The 26097-nt window shown below is 27.3% G+C and overlaps 1 protein-coding gene across 3 annotated transcripts in view; it reads right to left on the bottom strand.

Moving 5' to 3' along the window:
• Positions 1-1973: 1973 nt before the first annotated feature.
• LOC111028601 (regulating synaptic membrane exocytosis protein 1) overlaps positions 1974-26097 on the bottom strand; it is a 192797-nt gene continuing 168673 nt past the window's right edge. For all 3 annotated transcript variants that reach the window (XM_022307317.1, XM_022307316.1, XM_022307318.1), the window contains 14 exons: positions 20483-20548; positions 18504-18628; positions 18305-18417; positions 17303-17382; positions 16495-16547; positions 10716-10921; positions 8386-8549; positions 8141-8299; positions 7883-8062; positions 7663-7824; positions 7465-7549; positions 7321-7379; positions 7138-7239; positions 1974-3170 (listed from right to left, as the gene is read on the bottom strand). In XM_022307317.1, the coding sequence (XP_022163009.1) occupies positions 2869-3170; positions 7138-7239; positions 7321-7379; positions 7465-7549; positions 7663-7824; positions 7883-8062; positions 8141-8299; positions 8386-8549; positions 10716-10921; positions 16495-16547; positions 17303-17382; positions 18305-18417; positions 18504-18628; positions 20483-20548 (1856 nt within the window). In that variant the 3' untranslated portion in view covers positions 1974-2868. The remainder of the gene's footprint in view (positions 3171-7137; positions 7240-7320; positions 7380-7464; positions 7550-7662; positions 7825-7882; positions 8063-8140; positions 8300-8385; positions 8550-10715; positions 10922-16494; positions 16548-17302; positions 17383-18304; positions 18418-18503; positions 18629-20482; positions 20549-26097) is intronic.

The following is a 26097-nucleotide window of genomic DNA, read 5'->3' as shown; positions in this document are numbered from 1 at the left end:
ATTATTTTATGTATCTATAAAACAGGAAAGAAGTTGGATAATCGTATATATTTAATGATAATAACACAAACAACAAACAATATTGTTGTTTAAAACATGTTTATTATAATTGATAAATATTTGTTTTTTCTAACAGCTAACATTTACGCTATTATACATATTTTTAAATAAATATATATATTATATTATCATAGGTCCGATATCTTTTTTTAAATTCCTACATGTGATTCAATAGTTTCGAATAAAGATTGTCATGAATTTAATTATACAATAATATGAACAAATCTATTTAACAAAATATCAAAACATAATAAACATTAAAAAGTTAAATAATAATGATAAAAAGTCACTATTGAATAACGAACATATTCAAAACTGTGACATAAATATAATCGAATGGTAACTTTCGAAACATAACTAAAAATACAAATTATTAGTTTGGTAAAATGGAACTAAGACCGGTGTTAACAAGTAGGAATCACGAATTTTTTTCCCTTAAAACATTTATACAATAAAAACAAAACCGTACTCGAGCTATGGATATAATATTATTATTACCTATATATTTGAATATTAATTACTATTATCTGATCATTATACTAATATGATGGCGGTCAAACACAGCAGACTGACTGAAACAATATTATTGAACAATATAGTGCTTACTTAATAAGTCAGTGGTTATAATATCCTGTCAGGCAATTTCCGGTCGAAATTAATTAAGTGTTTTTCCACCGTGTCAAAAAGCCACATTAATATTATTATAGTATTCATACATCGAAAATCGTATTGACTCTAAATGCATGTAATTATATAAAACACTTAAGTACGTATAAGTACTAAGAATCTACGTCAGAGATTTATACAATATTAATGTTGTGATTTTCATAGTTACGTTACAATAATAATTTGTATCATACCTATATTATGGATATACTGTATTATTCTAAATATTTTATCAATAATAATTACGTATGTATATGCGATTGTCTCAATAAAATCGTTTTACTAGACAGTCAATAATTAATATACGACTTATTTTACATCGTGTCGCTATAATAGTATGCCTAACTTAATTTAAATTTTACTTTTTGGTAAAATATCCTCATAACTCCACGTGAATTGAAAACAAACATTTTAAACTCGGCAAATGTTAACTTAATTTAACAACTCAAATATAAATAAGATAATTTTCAAGAAAACATAACGTTCAGTTATACAACCAGTAAAAAGTTTATAAACATAACTTAGAAAATAATTATCGAAAGTACTTAAATAATTCTTTATATAACAGCATAACAATTCCAATAGATAAAAAAAATCAATCGAAGTAATGATAATATCAACTAAAAAATTAAGTACACAAGTAAAAATACGTATAAATATATAAACTTTAAGATTTCTGAAATATACACTTGCTATGAATAAATGTATTATTCGATTAATTACATCATTATTAACCGTTAACATACATTTCTTTTCACTAGTACGTTCATATCACAACTAGTACGAACCATAAATATAACATTATTCTAATATTACTTTGTTCAATGATTATAATAATTATTTTAACCATTTAGAGCTATTCAAATGTGCCTTAACCTAACCATTTTGTTTCTAATAAATGGTCCCATATTTATATTATGGATCAAATAGCTCATAAACGATTGAGTTATTATTTTTATATTGTATCCAAATAAAATGTCTATCATTCATTCTTTATATAATTTTGTACATTATAATGCAATAAATCATAGTTTTTCGAACAATAAAGAACATTTAAAACACCATTGACAATTAAAAATAAATTATTAATGAAGTAAATCGTATTTTCATCAGATTTTATACTTCAAACTATTAATTAAAAATATTCAGTTATTAGTATGAATATCTGTGTGTTTTTAAATATTATATAGGTTCTAATCTAATTATATTATGTATGTTATAGTATATATTATAGTATATACATATATTAGAAACAACTAAATTTTCAATATTTTAATCGGTATGAAAGGAATGTACATTTTAAATAATAATCTGTTGAAAAATGATCTATAAATAAAGCATATTCGTTTTATTTAAATATTTATATGTCTACGTGGTATTATTTTGCTAAGATTATGAATACAGGTATAATAATCAACAATATCATGTATGCTAACGTGTTTATGTATTTTTAATTAGTTCACTTGACGACTAAACTTATTTTTCTATATCGCGTAGTGTGTAATTTATAATGAAATATTAGGTAATTTCGAATATCGGTTTTGATTATTATAGTATTATAATTACCAAACGTAATAGTTGGTTAAATGTCAATTTCATTACTATTTTTTTTTAAATAAATATTTATTGAAAATTAAAATTTCACATAATTTATAATAATATTTTATATATAAGTAGTTTGAACAATGTTTTAACGTCGATTGCCCTTCGATTAGTGATGGATATGTTGAAAGTTCAGTAAAATTGAAAAAATATTAAAATACTTTTTATAATAGTTTATGTTAGAAACTATAAAAATTAAAATTCGAAAATTATTATAAAGAAAACGATTTTTATCCCTACTTTGAGACGAAATGTAGAAAAAAATTGTTTTTATCATACAGTTTGCAGTTTTTTAAATATATCTACTTTCGATATTTTTACAGTTATGAGTTCAATGATATCATATAATAAGTTTTTGGAGCTAAATAATGGGTAGGTACGAAATGTACATTGCAGGATCACAATAGTATTATGGTAAACAAAAAAATATAGAGAACACAGTTCATACGTAATTACATTTCCCAAGATATCAGTGCTTGGAGGTGGGGGTGGCTTCCGTGGAATTGATATTAATTACAAATGACATTTCATGGCATGACGTCACGGAGAGTCGTTGGAGTCTGAGCCTAAACTCTGTATAGGGAAAAGCGGATACCATCCTTCGGTGACCTGTGTCAGCTTCAGAGCGTCGAGCGTGACTTCAGCCCCTCCCAATCCTTGGTTGTGCTCAAAGCCCTTTTGCCTCTCCCAAAGCATTACCAACAGTGACCTGCCCAACACATCGCACGCAGAATATCGAAGTGTTTGGTTGTATTCCGGATTGCAGTTGTGTCGGACCACGCGTGTCTTACGTTTCTGCAACCAGCGGTCGTTTTCTCGAAGATACGTTTTCACGTAAGTATCTAAACACAAACAACAAAAAATAGATTATTCAAGACGTCAAATTCAGGTCAGACATATTATTTAAATAGACGGAAAAAAACTGTTATCTCAATGTTACCGGTTTGAATCGAATCGAATATTATATATTGTGTTAATATAAAATTGCAGATTTCACGCTATAACGCAACATGAATATTTTTCAGAAATGTTAATACTATTATATTTTACTTTTTTCTATTTGTAGAAATTATATTCAATTTATGTATTTTTAAGGTTGCATTATGCATGAGGAAAAAAACTCAAAGTTGGCTTTTTGAAGACGTATAGTTAAAAATAAGATGTATTTAAAATTTGAATACTAAAAAAGGTTCCTGTAATTTATTATTTTTCATAAATTAGTTTATTTTATCTAAAACATAGTAAAAATTAAAGTTTAAAATGCTACTCATATTAACGAAATGCCGTATCTATGTATTTCAATAATTTTCAAAGAACTTAATTTTTTAAGTATCTTAAATATCTTTTATGTTATGTTATACTGAAGTATTTAATAATTGTTTATTTATTTATTAATAGTATATATGGGTTGCCCCACTTCAAATATGAAAATACTAAAGCAGACAAGCAAATATTTATTAACAAATTAAAATAGGAAATACTAATAATGGCACTGAAAAAAAAATAGAATTACAATACATTTATTATATAAATATAATAAAATAATAATTTCAGAACATGAATATAATGAGTCCTCGTTGACCAGCTTCATAATCATCTACAATGAATTTTTTTTTTAAATAAAGTGTTTGACAAATTGAAATAGAGGAATAGAAATGGTGAAGGTTGCTCGGAGGGTCAAGGAAATTGATATTATCCATTAAACATCGAAATCCAAATTAATAATTTTAAATAGAAACATATGAATATTAGAGAGAATTTATTTATTATCTAACTTGAAGATAAGATATTATCTGTGGTTTTTCGTGTTTTTTAGGATACTTAAATTTTTAAAAAGATGATTATTTTTAAACTATAATACTTCACATACTCATGACTTGGTTTGAAATTAAAACATCGTAAAAAACACAAGAATACCAAGATAACGTTCTTAATTATGAGTTAGAGGTTAATTCACTCTATTATTAATGCTTACTACAAGGATAATGTTGGATCTGCTGAATACAAATTTGTTATGTTGTACATTTGTAAGACATCTTTCTCTTAAAGAAATAAAAGACAGGATAAACTATTTTATTTTTTGTATGGATATCATCATATCAATATTTTAGCATGGAATTATGTACATAAAAGTAATCGGTATACGCCATAAATAAAACATTAAAAAAAAAATAATAATAAGAAATAAATACGAGAATATAGCTTTTAAATTTCAAGAATGGACTCGAAGGAGTCTTATATTTTTATGATAATGTATAAATTATATTTTATACTCTACAAAATTTTTTTCAAATACTTAGTGTTCTCTGTCTTTTTTTCAAGAAAAATAGTTTTTGATAGTAGTTAGTAGATTAGTGCTGAAAATTAAGTGATGATAAATGCAAATGTTATTATTTTTAAATATTTTGGAATGAAAATCAATTAAACATTATTTAAAACTTTTCAGATATCATTATTTGTTCTTGTTATCAAGTATTAAAATATATTATTTAAATTTTTATTACTTTATCGTGGAGAAAATCCTGGACAATATTTTTTCTAGATTATAATACCAGTAAATACTAAGATGTAACCAATACGTCAATGGTTCTAAAAGATATAATTTCATTTGTATATTTCTTTTCTATGCAGTATGCACACTTATACTAAGATACTAAGTCTAAAATGTTTGTTAATGTTTATTTGAATAGTTCATTATTTGGTTTTCCCCACCCAAAGAAAAACCACACAAAAGTGTTAAAGAAATTAAGAAAAAACTTCAGACAGCGTAGTTTTAATAACTATGATTCTTTTCTTTCACAACTATTTATTGTGTGATAAACTAGCAATATCCCTAAATACTATAATTATATAACAACAAAAAAAAAACAACCAAAATATATACAAGTATGATAATAATGTACAATTCCAAAAATAATAAACAATTAAATGTACAAGACTAAAAAGTAGAGTGTAATGACAATATTGAATCAATAAGATGTTGAAACAATGAAGCATTACATTTAAAATTATCAAGGTTAGGTTAGGTTATCAAGTATAGAATAAAAAAAAAACCAATGGAATAGGAGATTGTATTGGCTAAATGATTTATTGGCTTTGAACGCTACAATCATTTATCATAGCTTTCAAAATACAATATAACATCACAAAAATAAATGTGACACATTCGCCTAAAAAATATTTTGTATCAGCACTATAATGTTTTACAACCAAATAGGATCTTCTAGCAAGTGTATTTCAAATTGTCCTCCGAACGTACCACGTTTGTGTTTAAAACAACCATCTACAATTCTATACAATTGAAACGAATTTTCGTCCATACTGGCATACTAAGCTCATAGTTAAACGAGTCTGTTCAGTACACACTTACGATCTACGTACATATTATTATGATGGTGATGTTCTTAAAATACGTTGAATAATTAAGTGAAAATTTAAATTTTAAAACTTCTAAGTGTGATTTTAGTGTACTGCTGTGTATATATAAATGCACCCGCGTATGCTTTTAGCGTACCAACCTATTTTGTTGTTGTTCTTTACGTAGTCCCGCCCACAAGGGAAATGCTTTTACAATTTATTATTATTAGTTATTACCACGTGTGCATTATAGTTGAATACCTACCTCTAATAAACACAATATGTAGACTTTAATGGAGTTAAATGTGAACCCAGTCTTAAGCAGACATAATATTGTTTTGGATTTATGTTTTTGTTTTCATGTGTTATTTACACATTAAATTTATCTTATCCAGATCTATGTGATCTATAATATGGACCGTCATCCAAATTCAATATCATTAGTTGCATTGTAATGATGATCATGATTTATATATTTTTTTCGTTTGAAAGTGATATTCCTGGTTTTTGGGTTGTCTTACAATTTTTATAGCAACTTAAAGGCTCCATGAACGAAAAAGTCTGAGAATCGCTGAGGTAGACAATATAATACGTAATATAAGGTATTGCATCGAATAGTCCGCGAACGCAATGGGTTTCTTTTCGCACAAAAATGACCTTTCCCTTTTCACCCACGTTCTTTTCGACCAAATATTTTAAAATTGTTTTCTCTCTATGCACATTATAACCTTTTTTCCACGATTCCATTATCAAGACTTTGGGAAACACTTTCTTTAAATTATTAGTTTTATGAAGTCGTTTACCATTAACTTTAGAAATGTTTGAACACTACTCGGAATGTTATACACCGTATTCTATGTTTGTTATACTCGGTATATTATAGATGGTATAGACTTTGTCCAATAAAACGTCTTATTTTTGGCCCGGCACCAATAAATAAAAGGCTAATTTATTATTTATAAATTATTTGTCTATTTTCACAGTAAATTAAACACTAGAAAGTTTAAGGAAGTAATTAGCAAAAATCTAACAAAATATCATAGGAGAAATTAATTGCTATGCCATAGTCCATTATTAAATAAATGTAATTTAATTATTCCAAATTGCTTGTTAATTTACTAATTCAGATCAACTAATATCAACTAATAATAATTTGAAAAAATATAACATTTTTTTTTTTAATCAGCAAAAACATTTTAGAGATAGTACCTTTGTGGTACTATCTCAGTAAACCTTAATGGTTTTATAAAACTAATTTATACAAAATAAAAAATGCAAAGTAAGTGTTTCTTTAAGTCTTGATTATAAAAACTTGAATTAAAAACGGGTATAATATTTTTGAGTGAAAAGGGAAAACAATTTTAAATTATTTGGCTGAAAAGAGCAAGTAAATTTTTGAGCAAAAGGGTCTTGTTCACTCGAATAAAACTAATATCATTATTTCGTATTTACCTGGTGGCGAATCTTCGGCTCTAATTCCTCGCGCACACACAACGTCAACTTCGAGCTGACCTTTGGTCATTAGTAATCCTAGTTTAAGTTCAATATGACAACCTATATTAACACCGTTAATCGTTATTCATATTTAATTCATTAGTATAGGTAATACACGACCACTCATTTGCAAAGCGTTACCTGAACTTATGCCGTATCCACGTGGCATAATTTGGCCCGGACCCAATCGAATAGGGTCACTGAAATTCAAATACAAATGTTACTTTATAATCGTATGCCACATAATATGCTTTGAATTGTTTGTACATTGTATTAATTACTCACCCAACTGGTTCGTCTTCGTATTTAGACGTTGGTTCGGGTTTTTCCATAACAGACTCTTTGTGTGGTCGCATACATAGGCTACCCCCTTTGACAAAAATACAATGTGATATTTTCTTATAGCAAACCAATATAATATTATGATATATAAATGTATTATTTTGATAATGTAATAGGCATAGTTATAATTAAAGCAATTACTTCGCATTCCTCTCTTATCACCACAAATGCTCATACTTCGACCAAGTAACTCTCCTTTTACGGCTTTCAAATTTTTGAGGATCTCGTCTGGGTCTTGTCGGGGGGTACATGAACTCCTGCGTCGACTCCTGTTCGTGTAGGGAGTGGTCGTTAGCTCAGGATCTGCGTAATATCAAAGACATGTAAGCTGAGAGGAAAAACAACGAGAACAAAAACTTACCCTTGTCGGTGTTTTGTATTGATTGGAATGAACTACGACGAGATCCAGGTAACGACCGAGAGAAATCCTTATTCAATTGATATGGTTCAACGTCCAACTGCTCAGACTGGCTGGACCCTCGTCGAGAGTTCGCCATATACGCGTGATCTGGATGCAAGAATCCATCGAGCTCACGTTCTTCTGCAAATCCATGTGGTTTTAGTATGATGTTAGGATAAGTCGATAAAATGATCATTGACATAATTTAATAATATGTACCAGATACTGAACGGATTTGACCCCTTAATCCTCCTTTCCCAGTTTCGGAAATTGAACTTCTTGGTGATTTAGAGGCTTTGCTATGATTCGGTGACTCCAATTCATACCAAATCATTGCGTTGTCTAAAAGTGCATTTTGTAAATTGACTACAAACTCGCCTGTAAAAATAACGAACAAGTCAGATAAATAGAAACTATGTTTTATTGAATCGATTTAAAATTTTTTTTTTATTCATAAAAGTTACCCAATATTACGTCCTCTTTGTCTGGTCTGTAATCGTAAAGTATGACTTCCATTTGCTTTTCGATTAGTGTCTCAGAACGAACATTTGGCATTTCAAGCGTGGTATTCCATATGGGATTCAGTGATGGTTCTGCGACTTCAGTCCTTACAATATTTGTCTCCACACTTTAATGAGATAAAAATGAAATAATATTTTAAAACTAATTCCATATTAATATGATATGTGCTATACATATAGGTAATGTACAACTTTCGAAAGCTATTAAAACTGATATGAATAACATAAATACATTTTATGGAAAATCGTAATTATATATTTTCGAAAAACAATAACATAAGTATTATGCTGAAGAACGTTTATAATATTATTATACATTATATAGTTGGTTAAAAGTATCATGAAAAAATAACATAGGTAATACATAGAAAATACGATGCCAATAGTATTGAGTTCAAGTACTATATATTTCCTGAAAAATTATGAGTTATTTTAGTCTCAAATAGAGATTTATAACTGTGAATTATTATTCATCAATCGACTTATTTCAGCGGTTAAACCTTGTGAATCATGCTTTATCTATGAGTATGCTATTTCCTAAGAAACGAAAATAATATAATATAGTATTTATAATGTAGTAAATAATTAATAATTTTATTAAACTGAAAAGTATATACTTTGATGGTTTGAGTACAAAATAAAACAAAAGATTTCAAACGCAAACTAAAATTAAAAGTTTAATTTTCATAATAGAAACTAAAACTGGATTTAGAGTTTCTTTGAGTAAAAACTAAAAATACAAATCTATGTTTATGTGATAAAGATGGTAAACAAAATGATAAGAAGAAATATTAAATTGATTAATTAACTAATGTAAGTAATAACTAAAGTAATGAAAGCACACTTCCGATTATTGAATGCACGTTGCAGGGTTATTGTATTGTATTATGAATTCTTAAGGAATCTCATAATTTAAATATCCACAAAATTATTTTGTACTTCATTCGAAATTATACTGGATCTTTAAAAAAATGATTAAGGAAAATTAAAATATTAAAAAACAAAGTGAAAAGAAATATACAAACCCATATAATAATTTTTTTTTCCTGAAAATTCAAAGGTAGTTTTTAATTATTTTTACAGTTAAATTAGTTTGAGAATTATGAAATCACAAGTTGAAAAGGTTTATTAAGTAAAGGTAAAATTTGCGATAATTTCAAATTCCAAAATTTAGTAGGCAGGTACACGAAAATATCTAGTAGTATTGTAAATAGTGATACAGCGATCTTGTTGTACCTATTGTATTAGTTGTAAATAATATAATTATTAAATATTCAAAAATTCTTCCTTAATTTAAATATTAATTTTAAGTTGTATTTATTATACAAATTAAAAATTATTACAATTATATTGAGATTATCAAAAAGGAGGCTTAAGAGCTTTGAAACTTTTCTTTTTAAATATAATTAACTTATTAGAAAGCGACCTGCAAAACTATTATACACGATTGTATGAATGTACTATAAAATGTGAAAAGTAGGGAAAAGCAAAAGTGTAAAAATTAATGTAATTAAACGAAAATAATAATTCAGTATTCGTACCTGTATACACACACCTAAATATATAATTAATACACATATTTTATTGCATACAATAATAATATAAAATGTTCATGTATAAAAAATACCAAGTAAAAATATTATTTTTCATCAAAATCATTTGCGTGTTTTCAAACTTTTAACACATAATACGAGTATTATAAGTTATAACGCTGAGAGTATATTTATATTTTAATGGTTTCAAATATTGAAAAAGCACTTTTACATAAATTTAATTTTTAAATTAGTTTTTTATTGAAATTTGATGGATGGTTTTATTCAACTCCCTATAGGCATTTACAATTCTAATAAAAATAGGTTTTTGATTTTCATAATATTATAGTTGTTTTATAAGTAATAATTAAAGTATTTATATTTATATTATTTTCCTTTAATTTTAAATATTTGATATAGCATCTTTACCTTTTCCATCTATCAGTTAAGAAAAAAAACACTAGTTAGACGATAGAGTTTTGGTTTTTTAGTTTCTCAATGTTTTTTTATTTTCAGGCAATATTTGTAATGTATATATTATACTGACTATAAAAACTATATGCATCGATTTTAACATTTAAGTGTTTTCCGGCGAATGCGTAGATTGTATTTTATTGTTTTAATTTATTATGTGTTTTTGTGTGGTTTTTCGTTCGCTCGATTTATAGTCACAGTTTGGGGGTTATCGGTTGGAACGTTTAAGAAATTATGATACTATAATATACTATTATAATTATTTACGTGAACGGAAGAAGTTTTATCTGCAAATATGCTTCTGGTAGTGAACCATAATCAGCGTCGTTTCTCATCTGCAAGCCGTTGGCTGCCAAGACAGATATGGACAATTCGTTTTTCCCGTCCCTGTACCAGACTTGCATCTGAATACCACCAATGATGTTTCTTTCTCGAATGGAATCTTCGGGGATGGGCTGAGACATGCCAGACGTCTAGAAAATCGAGAGATTTAAAAAACGAAAACGTGATAAATACAATTTTAAGAATTGTATGTACGATTATTATAAAGGTATGATTCGATTACGTGCACTGAAATAGAATAGCAATGGTTATAATATAAAAATAATAATATAAAGGTAGCAGTTTGATTAAAAATAAAAATCCGCAAGACAATAATATCGTACTATGATGAAAAAAAAAATTGTTTGATTCGGAGCGTGTCATTTTTTTTTTAATCAAACGTTGGCAAAGTAATGTATCGTTTCATGCAAACAAATTCAAAAATGAAATATATTTTTGCTTAGCTATACTGTAAATCACAATATACTAAATTCTCGCTATAACAAGGAGTCGATAAAATATATTATAATATGTATCTATTGGTATCTTTCTACTTCTCGTGTATTGATACTTTAATTACTGTTATTTTAAATTAATAAAAATTTTAAATACAGGACTATGTATACCAAATAAAAAAACAAAATGAAGAAGCTCACATGCTGAAAGCTAGAAACAAAACAAAAATTACAAATAGCTTGACGATAGTCGAAAATTATGATCATACGTAAACGTAATATATGCATTGGTCGTACGTTAATATATGTAAGTACAAAACTGGTAGTCCATAAACTAAATGAGTTTAACTATGTATTAAATTTACAAGTATATAGTCAGCTGTATGTGTAGATACATATGTATAAAACATATGCCTACTTTGGACAGGACTAAAAAAAAAGTGGGTATATTCAAAGGCTGTCGGGGTTCAAGTTAAGAATGCGGTGGACACTATTATAATATTATGTGGGGCGTTACATGGATTACGTGTAATGTATTAAATCAAAAACAAACAAAATATAAAACAATCTTCCGATGATTTCGAAAGATAGGTACGTAATATTAATAATAATGATAATAATAATAATAATAATAATAATAATGATAGTAATAATAATAATAATAATAATAATAATGATAGTAATAATAATTGCAATTGCGTGGATACAATCAACAACACAACACGGGATTATGTTACAAACATTTTTGATCTTAAACCAATATATTATTATAATATAAGTGTAATGACAAGGCCTAATTGTATAATTAGGTAAACGTATCATATAGTATACTATAATGTTTACCCAAACTAAATCGTGTAGGTATATGTGTAAAACAATCACAAGGGTGAATGTCTGTGTTTTAATAATAATATACGTAGTAGTAATAATAATAATAGGTAGGTAGTTGAATAACAAGCTGCAAGATGATGAAAAAAAAAGTTTTATGTATAAGTTATATGTATATGAGAAAAAAAATACATTACATGTCAAGCACACGACGAAAAGCTGAAAAATAGTACAAAGAATGGTTGCATAACGGAGTTTAGCAAACCATGACTATAGTCAATTATTTAAAAAGCGAATTGCCGTATTTCTGTGGAAAAGTCGGATTATGAAATTGAATCATTTTTTTTTTGTTTTTCAACGTTTCGAACGAATTTTTATTTTTAAGTATCGCATTACAATGATGAAAATATTGTGTTCGGTTTGATAGCCAATAGCGCGTAACAACGTATTGTCATAATCGTTACATAAATTTCAAAGCGACCAAGTTCAATTATATTTTTTATAATTAAAATATTAATTTTATGACGAATTTCCGTGCGAAACGCCATGATAATGACGAGTGCGCCTTCGAATTAATACCAAGCACTCGCCGTATCTTTCTCATAAATGGTTCTAAAAACATGTGATAAAATAATATATAATATCTGTTTATGAGTAGTAAAAAGAATTCAAAACCAATGCTGTCAACATTAAAATGTGTGAATATATCGATTTTAATGGACACAAAATTATAATAATGCATTCTTGGTCCGTCCGCCATAACAATTTCATCACAAAACGTGAAATCTTTTCGAATCCGTGTGAAGATAATTCATAGACAGTATCGGAATTCTCGAGAACAAACAAAATATGCTGGTATACAGAAAACAACAAAACGCCGTTTAATATAATGTGGTAAACTACGGTTACGAGAATTTTAGTCATAATTTGCTTCGATGCGTGACAAGCAAGGTGTGAATAATATATTCGTATCGAGTGAAGTATGTAAAAAAATATACATATATAAGTATGTAATATGTATCATGTAATAATATATGTTGTTAATGACGATATAGGTATAAAATAAGGAAAAAAACTTACATGTTCAAGGATGAGCTTGGTGTGTCCAATAACGGTGGTAGGTACTCATACTCACATAGTCACATAGTATATACATAAAAAAAAGTATATAAAACACACAAACACGCACACACACATATGTAATATGTATAGATAATATATAATATAAGGCCTTAGGACCACTTAATAATTGATTTTTTTGTTTTAAAAGGATTTTGTATATGTATATTATGCATTATGTGCATACAAATATACAATATAATAATATGTTTATTGTATATTGTGTATTGTATATTGTATACAGTATGATTTATATAATATTATAACAGTTAATACTAATTATCTCATAAAAGATTGTCCTTTTTTAATCATTTTTCTGGATGAGAATTTTTAATTAAATTAAAATTATATTGTTTAGTAACTTTTTACATTAATTTTATATTATATTCATTTTTTCTCTTTTTTTGGACGACTACATACGTTTATACTTTCAATATTTCACAGGTTAGGTTACGTTATTACTTTTTATATTCCACATAAAAAAATTGTAATATCTAACCAGTAGGTATTGTAATTAATTACCTAACAAATACCTAATCATACAATATAATATACATAATAATATGTGAGAAAATGCGAGTAGGTATATACATAATATTAGAACATATTATAAATTATTGATTTTCCTGGATTGAAAATTATTATTAAGAGTTTAATAAAAAAATTTAACACGTTTTGAGATAAAGAGTATTTGAGTATTTACTGTTAAAATTAAATCACCCTAGCCATATATAAAAAAATAGTATAAATACATATTTATGTATATTTATTTCAGACACTAGCTGACACTTGTCCTCTTGAGAGTTGCTGACCGTGCAGAAGTCCATTCACATGGCAGACTAGTGTTTCTTGAGGCTATATTTTTTACTACAGCACTTCAATCACTCAATATATTATAGTTTTAATATAATAGTATAGTTGAATCCCATTCATGGCACTTGATAGTTATTTCACTTTTTTTTGGAATGATAATAAAAATACCACCATTCATCATAGTTAATAATAATATGTATTTATTATATTTACCTATATTATTTAAATTTTTGACAAAACCAATAATTTTTAATCATCTAAACTAGGTAATTTTTCAACTATTATTATATCGTTTACATAATTTTAAATATTTTAAGAACCACATTAGTCTGAATAATATGATTATATAGGTGTAAGTAGGTCTTAAAATATTGATGAATATATGAATATGTATATAAATTTAATCGAGTATTTTATTTAGAAACAAAATATCATGAAATTAATCAATTCTCTATAAACAAATTAAGTAAGAGGAATCCGTCAGGGAGTCAACGATGCGGGTAAAAAAGTATTTTTATGGTAAGCAAATCACAAACTGATTTATTCGCAATAAATCTTATTGAAATGTTTCATTAGAATTTTTTGAATATTAAGTGAATCCGATAAAGTGCACTCCAAAGCGATTCTGATTACCACTACAAATAAAATAAAAAGTAAAATATTTAAATTTATTTTTGATTCTTTTGTTTAATGCATTGAATTCTATGCTAGCAAGTCTAAAGTAAATATACCTAATGTAAGACTTAAAATTGTATATATGATGTATAAATAGTATTTAATAAAAATATATAACATAATATATTAAATAATTTATCTGAATTCGGCACTGTTTTTATTTGCCCATAATGAAATTAAGTTTTCTTATGAAGGATATTGTTAGTATACATGTCTGATTATATTAAATATTTTCAAAAATTAAAACCGTGACCAAAGTGTAATATGAATTGATTGATGAATAATGGTAATGATGTACGTATTTTTAAATAGGTATATCATACATGATACATTATGCTCCACTATACATAACACTAAAATATAGACTCTCTCTTCCTCTTGTAGGTACCTATGTTTTTATGAATACAATTTAGTTGTATGTAATTTACCTACTCGTTTAATTTTTTACGATTAATGATAATCTACATGATATTTCATCATAATATACTCGGGATTATAATATAAATTAATATTCTCCGTATTTCAGAATCTCTCTGGATTGAAATTTACCGTCGACGGATTCTCTCTCCTTAACCTAACCTTATATTACTAATGGACTTATATTTACATAGTATATTGCTAATGTATATATTATGTATATACTTAAGCAGAATTATAATAAGTTAAAGTATAATATACCAAATACACTCAATGAATATAATATAAATTACCCTTGTTTAACAGACATATAATATATTATCTTTTTAATAGTAGATACCTAAATCTAATAATAATTTATTACCACATTTATTCAGATGATCGATATCAGCAGAAGATTTTCTTATTAAACCATCTGCATAGTGAAAATATTTTTTGTTACGATATTAACTTGAAATACATAGTGCATTTCATTAAAGTAATAATGTAATAAGATTATTAATATATCGTTAATACATTGACCACAGATTTTATCATAATTTATAGACATATTAACTAAACAGGATCGGTTAATATGCCTATGATTTTTATAGCTAATGAAAACCCAAAAAATCAGTCTTACGTACAAGTAAAAGAGTAATTATTATAATAAAATTTTATAAAATATCATCCCTAGCAACAGAAACTTCGGGAGAATTCAGGGGTTTCGATAGTATTGTTCTGATGTAGCACAGCCTTTGAGAAGTAGCCATATTTGATTTATTTTATCTCTGTATAATGTTATAGTATATAGCATGTATTTATATAAATACATATATATATATCAGTTATCAGTACTGTCTTATACATAATAGATATAAACTGGCCTATTTACATAAATAATAATACCGCCAAAATAACGAAATAAAATCATAATAATATCAAATCAAAACGCACGCACTATCTACTTAAACCAACATACAGGAAAAAACATCGTCCTTCAGAAATATAAATATTGTATTGTATAATATGATACGATGGCTGTATTACTCAATATTAGATTATTATAGTTATTCGAAAGGTTGCCTTTAGTTAAATTTGCTCGCTTGTATAATTACATTGGAATAATATCATACGTCATATCGTCCGTTAAATGCCCTATGGATATATTTATATATATAATATATAATATAATCTATTTAATAAATAGTATATGATTTAATGTACAACATAATATATTGATTTTAAAATAAATAATAGTAAAAAAAAAAAACACCGTTTATATAGATATGTTACAATTTCGAATGTTGATAGAGATTATTGTTATTATTATTAGTATCGTTTTCATGTCCAAAAACAAGAGCTGTTCACTAAATAACATTTCTGAAGGATCGAAACTACTATACTGTACATACACCGTAAATGTTTAAATTCTATACCGGAGTCTTAGGTAGTTTTCTTCTCGTCGGGGACGCCGGAGAGTCTGAACCATCTGAAATGTCGATTTAATGATTTTTTCTTTTTTGTTAATAAATTAGTTTTAAAATAAACAACATAATAAATATAATAAGTACCTAATAATTTTATATGAACTTTATATGATTTGTTTTTGTTAAATGTGTTATGTACTTATGTATACATTTAATGTTTGGGTATATAATATTATAATATTAAATTGTATATTTTTTACCGAAAATTGGTTATAAGTTATAACCTATAATATATTCTGGGTCGCCATTTATTAATATCTTTCTTTTTTTTTGGTAAACATTACTTAAAATCAGAATATTGAGTCTAAAACTTAAAAGTTAAATCTTATGAATAAAACGAATAAATGAATTGCGACGAGCATCGTAGCTGGTATCGCGTGAGGGCGTAATTTTTCTGTGGGTGTAACAAGCAAACTATAAGTCCGTAAATTCTGCAATCAGGAATGTTTTTGCGCTTTTGCATCGTCGGTTCCACAAATACTAATACTACAATTTCATTAAGGCATCTCCGCTGCTCTATAATGTCGGTGTTTTTATTATCGTAATTTTGCGACTGGAAAAATATTTCGCGGTATAGGAAATAAATAATGTACAAGACACAATAATGGAAATAATGTACAATAGGTAAGAATCGGATATGTGCCTACTATTTATATACCATATACCGTTCGTTACTCGATTGAATTACACTAATTTAAAAAGAAACTTACGGGGATTTATAATAATGCATACGTATTTTAAAACAACAAAATCTAACCTAGTTGCAAACCCATAGCTTCACCAGAGTTCTTTCTAGACGTCATTGGTCCGGGCTCGTCGAGTAGATCGCAAATCCTTCTGCAAACATAAGATTGCTTATCATTTTTGGTAAACAATTTATTGTACGCCGTAATAGTAAGGTTTCTGGTGCAGGCTTTAGAAAATAATGTTATAGTATTTCATTAAGAACGATCATATTATGAAAGTTTTAAGTCGTAGCCACAATAACTAATTTCAGATTCTAAGAGAAGTGAAGTCTTTAGTTTATCACGACGATACTTTTTCTAATATAAACTAAATAAAACGTCTTGCCAATTCTTAATATTTGTAAATACGGACTACCATCACTTATGAATATTATCAATTTAATTTCGTTTGGCAGCATCAATAAATTATGATTACTTAACCATAAAAAATGCTATTTCTGAATTTTAGTGGTTCTTACTACTCTATCCGTGTATGGAAATAATTGATAAATTATGTTTATACATAGGTATGCCGTATGCATAGGTAATTATAGGTACCTACTTATAGAATATAATGTATAGACGTAATATCAATGATATAATTAGTCACCACTGTCTGATCATATTCTGTATTGGGAAATCAATAATTAAATAACCTATCATATTATTCACTCTGCTATTGATGACCAAGAAAAAAAACCAGTAAAAGACAATTTATGGAAGCGGTTATCTCTTTACCGGTAACCTATAGCTTATACTATAGTGACGGTAATTGATAACCATCACTAACGAAATGTTTAACGGTTTTCTGTAGAATTTTTAAAACTGTTTCATCCCTTCATAATTAGGTGCCTATACGTTTGCCTCCAACACATGATTTTATTAGTCGTTATTAGTCAGAAACATAACGCATATTTTTTAATTGTCGCAATTCTTAAACTGGAGTTATTAGAAATGTCTAGATACCGGTAGTAGGTAGATATATGTGATTGTAAAAAATGCCGATTGGAACGTAAATAAAAAAAAAAACTCACAATTCGTATCCTTGTTCCACTAACAGCTCCACCACGTCACCTGAACGGTCTATGATACCGCACACCTCCTCGAAACTGCGATTGGCCAACGGCATGCCAGCCCACTCAAGGACCTATGGACGATAAAAAAAAAAAAATAAACCACTCGTTTTAGCGATTGGCAATAGCGGCGCGCGAGAATAAGATTAGAATTTTGTACCTTATCGCCTTGCTGTAGACCAGATTTTTCTGCTGGGCCACCCGGAACGGTCCACACAATCGACGCGAACATCTGTCCATCCGGGCCGATCTTACCTCCCACGACTCTCATCCCAAATCCTCGAGCTAAAGAGATGAAAAGAAAAAAAAGATCGCGAGACATTGTCATTACGAGTTATCTTTGACAGCTTAAAAAGAGAAGAAAAAACTTTAAAGTGTGAATGGGGCACCGTTTTAACGACTAGCAATCTCGTCGTACTGTCTAATCTAACAAATTGAGGGAGTTATTCAGTGAGACATTTTTGTACTTTTTGTCACTAGTATGCTTAATGTTATCTTATTTTTTCGAAATACACCCGAAGATGTCGAAATCTGCATAATTAGTGTATATTTCGTGTTAAGGTTAAACTGTTTCTATTGTATACTCGAATAATTCCTTAAGCAAAAAAAAAAAAAATGATGACACATTTATAGTTTTAAAACTATTTCTCATAGACTGTCGGTAATAATATTGTACATGATAATTGGAAGAGCATAAAATGTATTCCACAATAATATACATCCAATAAGATAACCTACTTAAATTGTTTGTTAAACTATGTGTTTATTGCTATCAAGTGAAAGATTGAAAAACGACAAATTTAAAATTATATCACAATAAGTGCTACGAGTTATTTTTTTTATACTCGTATGATACAAGCGAATTATTATTATTATTAAATTGTTTTGTCAAAGCACTTACATTTAACGTAATAATTATAATATATTTATAATGAAAATAAACACACATTCTATAACTTACTATAGTTCCCTTATGCTAAAAAATCACTCTACATTTATAAATGTTAATAATATAATTATGTAAGAATTTATTTACGTAATTTATTTTTATACTTATCAATTCATCATTATTTGTAATATTTAGTATGTGATCAAAAATTATATTTACAAATAAAATAGTATTAAGAAATAGTTTATCGACAATGATTTCTATAAAAAAAAACTATATTTTTATATTTATGGATACATAGTAAAATAATTTAGTTTTTCTTATTCCTCGGTAAAATAAACTTACTGAAATCAATGAAGAGTTCTTTATAGAATATTGAAAACGATTCTTATTTATTGAGGTTAGATTCGTATTTTGTTACAAGTTTGTAACATATTATATAAATATATTATACATTACTTACTTCAAAATTTAAAATGTTTTATAAATAATATGATGCAGTATTAATTCTTATAATAAAAAATGTTCACCAATATATTAACCCAATAACACAGTAAAGCTACCTATCATTTCATTTCACTTTTTAGAAAAAATGTTGCTAAGCTTATAAGATTACATCTTAAGAGTTTTTTTTAAAACCAATTTTTTTCCAATCCTAAATGGCAGTTAGACATAAATCCTTTAAAGATAAAAAAAAAAAAAAACGAAAATCTATTAAATATAGGGTGTCTCAACCCGAAAGTCTCATCTACCTTAGATAGATATATGTCATATATTAAGACTTTAAAGCTTTATGTGTTGGTCTCTTATCTTATTTTTCTAAGTTTTTATATTTTTTAAGACACGACACATCTCTTTTATACAAATCTTAAATAATATGTAATGGGTTTGTTTTAATCAATAATTTATAAATATCTACTTTATGCGGTTTAAAAATATATTATATTATTACAATTTCTGCGATCCAGTCAATAACAGTCAACAGATAATTAAATTACTTCAAATATTGAATGCTTTCAGTACCTATTTATAGTTGTAACAAGTATTTTAATAAAACTGTTAATGTTTATAATATATGTATAGAATAAAGAGGTATTAATACTAATATAATGCAACTACCAATTATTTACCAAATATTTGAACGTTAGAAATAATTGCATTTTTATTAGTATGTTTCAGTCTTAAATTATTTAGAATTTGTTTGCAACGAATTATGTATTAAAAACATTTATATGATTTATTATACTTACTTCGATGAGCTTTGTCTGTAAGGTCACGCTTCAATATTACTTTACGCTTGGATCCTGAACGAACACCTAGAGAAAAGTCACAATATAATAATGTGTGTTTGACCTTTACCAATATAAAATAACTCCTTTTATAATAATAGAAAATCAATGATTTTATTGTAATATCTAGTACTTAAGACAATGTTGTCATTTCAGTTTTATATGTTGAAAACCATTTTGTACACTAAACTACTAACACATCGAATGCTTAAACAAAATAAACAAACAGATTGCATTCATTTTTGATTTTTAATTCTTCTTGTAATATAGTACTAAATTTAATGAGCTTAAGCGATAAGCTTTTATTATTGACGATTAATGTAAAAAAAGACAAAGTCTTTTATTGAGGTGAAAAAATCAAAGATAACAAAAAGTAAAACCAAAACAGCATTACGTTTAAATTTGTTTCCCGAATACCCAAGAGATATTTAATTCATCACAATAATTAGATTAAATTGCCTCATATTAATAGATAGATAATACTTTGTATGAAATATTCTATCCGCATATGCATATATAGGTACAACAATATATATATATATATTACAACAATCATTCTTTTATCCTCAAAAACCATGTCATACTATATACGAGTAGAATCTAAATAATTCAATACAGTACTGACCGAAAACAAAACCACATATTAAACAGTTACAATTCAGGGTATCAGGGTATAATTAGAAAGAAAAAAAATTCTTTACTTTTATACTACTGTCAATTAATTCAATGTCCAAGAAAGTTTTTCCTTGTGGTTAATAATATAATACCATAAGCAACGAAAATTACTGTATTGATAATTTGGTCGAGTTTGAATCGCATAAGTCAAACAACAAAAAATAATATTTTCTCTCATTGAGTACAGGTAATCAATGGTTCTACTACTATTTTGGTACCATTAAAATTATAGATGCAGAAAATATTTACTTAAATAAATATAGTTTAAGTTATGATGTATAATATGCAAAATAAATAAATATAGAGAGATACGTATTGTTAATAACTATGGTGTAAAGCACATACTTGTTTTTTGTATTAAAATATTTTGTTACCCGCAGTGACGTAAATAATCCGCAGTGACCTGGTATAATGTCTAGGAATTGGATGAAAAAAAAATATTAGAAAACACCGAACGTGTATAAAATAATCACGTTCTCTAGGCATTATAAATAATTCTGAACACAAACCAGGCTTCGCAATAAAAACAAAAACGATAAATTGATAAATTGATAAAGTGATGTAGTGTACGACAGTATGGCACCTTCACTAGACAATATAATATAGTAGTATGGTCAGCAGGAGGGAAGTGGGAGAATTCAATTTAGGATTTGAAATCAAAATGGGATCATTTATTTTTTCTTGCATTCGGGAGAGTGAAAGGACTTATACATTTTTATATTTTATACGCACTAAAAATAAAGGGGGGTTTCTACCTAATTAGAGTAAGATGTGAAATCTTTAATTTAGGGATAAATTACAAATGTCATGAACCGCGTGTGAGAGGGGTTGGATTTTAATTAAATTGTTTGGTATACGTTATATAGTTATTAAAAAAATTAAAATAAACAATTTTTGAATTGTGGGTGTGGTACCTAATTTATTTTGGATTTTATAAAATATAGGTAGACATTTATATAGACATTGGCCAACACTGACAATAAACGATTTTGTTTTCCTACATACGGCTACATGCTTTTGTTCATTATACATTGAGGGAATAGAGTGGATAACAATAACAATTTGATGCGAAATGAGAGAAAAAAAAGACTTTTTCCAGTAAATGCTTTTAGGGCTGTTAAAATAAGTCACCCATAGTTAAATTCTGTCACTGAGTGTAAAAAATGTATCAAAAATTTTGAATATCTGGTCGTAGTATTGTTTAGCCACTGAATATGAGTGTATAATTGACATGTAAACTTGCGACAGCTATCATAAAAACAGCAATGTTGAAAATAAATGTAAAAATGGTACTCACGTGAAATCACAGTGATTATTGTCTTGCATTCGTATTTTAACAACAAAAGGAATATTATTATAGTAAAATGATAACCTAGCTGAGATTCACATTATTTCCCTTTTTTGCAGATACAGAAAACAATGTCAGTTCTATTATATATTATGCACTAGATAGATGTAAAAGACACCCTATCGCGGCTTTTTATCTGAGATAAAATTAAAACCATATTTTACGTCTACAATTAATGTTCTTATTATTATTACTTGTACAGCGTGGATGTTTTTTTTTTAAACATAAAAACAGTGTAAGATTACATAAAACCCATATTTTTAGACTGAAAATGCTATAATGTGGAACCACAGGTATGAACCTACCACCCGCAACATAACGGGGGCTTGTGTATATAGCACTCACTCAGAGCACAACAATAATTTGACTCATATTAATTAATATTTTACGTACGCTTATAATAGTTGTTCAAAACAGAGTTCGTCGCAATATATTTTAGAATATTATATTATTATTATCATCTCATGGGAACGCAGCAATGAGTGAATACATTTAAATAAACTGCATCGGGCTATGTGTTTTTATATTATATAAAATAGGAATGGTATAATATCTATAACAACATATTTTGAAAATTGTATAGCGTGAGACAGAGATATTATCACGGTCGTCTCCAAGATGTTTTAAATTAGCCTATTTCATCTCAGTAATTCATAAATCAAATTAAAAAAAAAATTCTCTTATGTCTGCAATCTGTAAAATGCTATCTGATGTATATAGGATAAACATTTTAAATTTACACATCTAAATTTAGTTAATATACATCATGTAAGCTTTTAATAATAAAGAACAATATAAAAAAGAGGTGAAATTATTTTGTTGCACTTCCGTTCTAAAAAATTGTGTGAAGGGGAAGTTTTAACGATGCTGGTATCGTTATACGATTTCTATTGTAATATGAAGATGACTGACGTGTTTTTATCCGATTATACGATTTTTTTAAAAATAAAAAATGATGTTTTTCAATGAAACAACATGATTTAAACAAATGTTCGTAAACAACAATAATTCTAGCCATTCTTGAAGGTTAGGTCCCTATCAAGCATACATCTCCCAACCAAATAAGAAATTTATTACAAAAGTTTAAGGGCCAAAAATCAACAGGATACGATCAAATAACAAACAAGATACTTAAGCATCTTCCTAATCAATTATACTTCTCACATTGATTTATAATTTTATATTTGAGATTGTCCTACATCCCGTTAATATGGAAACCATCTATTATCACCCTTATACTATCTAACACAAAAAAAAAAAAACAAAAAAAAATCTTCCTTCTACAGACTAATAACTATATTACCAGTATTAGGACAATTATATGAAAAAGCGATGAAGCGAAGAATGAAGTCTTGAGAAGTAGTACAACTCTTCTTTCTTCTTACATCTCGAAAATTAAAACATCCTCTATTACTAGAAAATCTCCTAAATATTACTACAAAAAATTCAAAATTAAAGCAGTAAGCCACACAAAACTACTAATATCGAACTTAGTCTATGAATTCATCCCAGAAAATCCCTAAAGTCGATTAAAAAGACACTGTGGTGTCAGATTTCTTGGACCTCGACCTGTATTAAATAGCTAAACACATTTCTCCCCATGTTGTAAATAAAAATAAACGAATAAAATAACAAAATTGTCCTACTCGCCGGATCAAGTGTTACCAAGTATAATAATATCGAGTATCTCAATGTCCTCGATACCCAATAACCTGGTAGCGATAGTATCGAGGTGAAATACATCCAACTTGGTATTAAACGTAAAAGCAATACAGCGATGAACGGTATACCATCAGTGTTTTATCAAGATACTATTGCGAGTGTTCATGTTGAGATAGGTTCGTAAGCATCGAAAATAGCAACCGGCCGCCAACGCCAAATATCTACCGTTCAAGGAAAACGGACAGTAAGTACTCAACTCCGGGGTACTCGAGCCGCCTATATTAGAAATAGATACGTCCGGAGAATTAACCTTTACGCCAAATGGTTTGACACGTTTGATTGATACATATTCACGGCGACACGACGTTAGCGAATAAAATAGATATGGTTTCAGTTTTCACGTTTGTGACGAATCAAGCAGCGAAAGTTCGAAAAACGCTATGTTCCGTCAAAATCAAAACTAACTTTCAAACTGAATCCAAAATTATTCGACCAAGACTATGTCATATAATAATATGTACGTTGTACGTTGTCGGTCCACGAGACTTACCAATAATTATTATACTGTTGTTACTGGTTGTTCTTGTGTGTGCAAATGATGGATTATACTATTAAAACGTGTTCACTGTGTTTTTGGAAGAATAAGTTTCACTGATAATCAAAATAGATTTAAAGGGAAAATCGCTGAATAAAATAAAAACGCACTAAAAGGTCTTCTTAGATCAAAATAATAGATATTAAGCATGTATGCTATACCAGCTGTTAATTATTCGAATGTTTCCTTTAGTTTTTAGCAGGAAACATATTTTTACTATTCCATAATATTTTACACTCGCAAGGTTTTGTTTTCTATAACCCAAATGATTATAATCATAATGTTATATCACCAATACACTAGTACTGTGACCAGCATGAGTCCTAAAAATGCGTATTTCATTCAATGCCAATATTTAAAGTTTGAACACTTATCAACGCCTATTCAGACATTTAAAAAAAAACAATCGATGTATTTTATAAATATTCAACGGATTATTAACATTTATTTTTACTACTTTTTTATTATTATTTTTAGCTACACATTTTAACCCTACTGAGACGTGTATAGTCTGAAATGAAATAAGCCTCATAGTTTCCAATTGCAAAGAAGTCATTGATGAAAACAAAAAATATTGAAGCATTGTTGTCAACAAGTTCAAAAACTAAAAGACAATAAGGGTACTCAGATGAAGGCAAACCTTATTTATATTCACATCTAAGATAAAGGAGTGACAGAAGACCAACTCAGATGTTTCAAATAAATTTGAATACGAAGCACATTCTAACTTTTTAATTATATTTTTAAATTTTTACAACTATGGTATTATTATATGCTAATAGTATTAACTCTATATTATATTCATCAAATGGTATAATGTTATTTAGTTACTCAAATTACGGCCTGTGAGAGAATTGAAATCCGAGGAATTGTAGGACCTATTTAACAATCAATATTATAAGACACATAAAATACAATACATACGAATAATTGTTATGCATTTATAGATTCTATTTATATAACATAACAATAGTGACTATGTAACTTTTTTCTATTAAAACGTATTATTTTATTCAAAATTGATGTTAATAATTTTCAACGTAAGTGTATTTTATTAAAGATTTGAATAAATTGACCTTAAAAATAATTTATCGAGTTAATATCATTCATAATAATGGACTATAAAACTAAAAAAAATAATTTTCCGAATACAATAACTCGTATTATGTAAAAATAAATTATTTAATTGAATTGCGAACACATATAAGTAACTTTAAAAAATACATTTTACGCAGTTAATGAAATAACTAACTTTCATATAACTTACAATAAGTCGAGAAATATTACTAAAATGTT

The sequence above is a fragment of the Myzus persicae genome, unplaced genomic scaffold (assembly GCF_001856785.1).
Source record: "Myzus persicae strain clone G006 unplaced genomic scaffold, MPER_G0061.0, whole genome shotgun sequence".
Taxonomy (NCBI): domain Eukaryota; kingdom Metazoa; phylum Arthropoda; class Insecta; order Hemiptera; family Aphididae; genus Myzus; species Myzus persicae.
The sequence above is the reverse complement of the archived record's forward strand: the minus strand, read 5'-3'. Positions and strand labels throughout refer to the sequence as shown.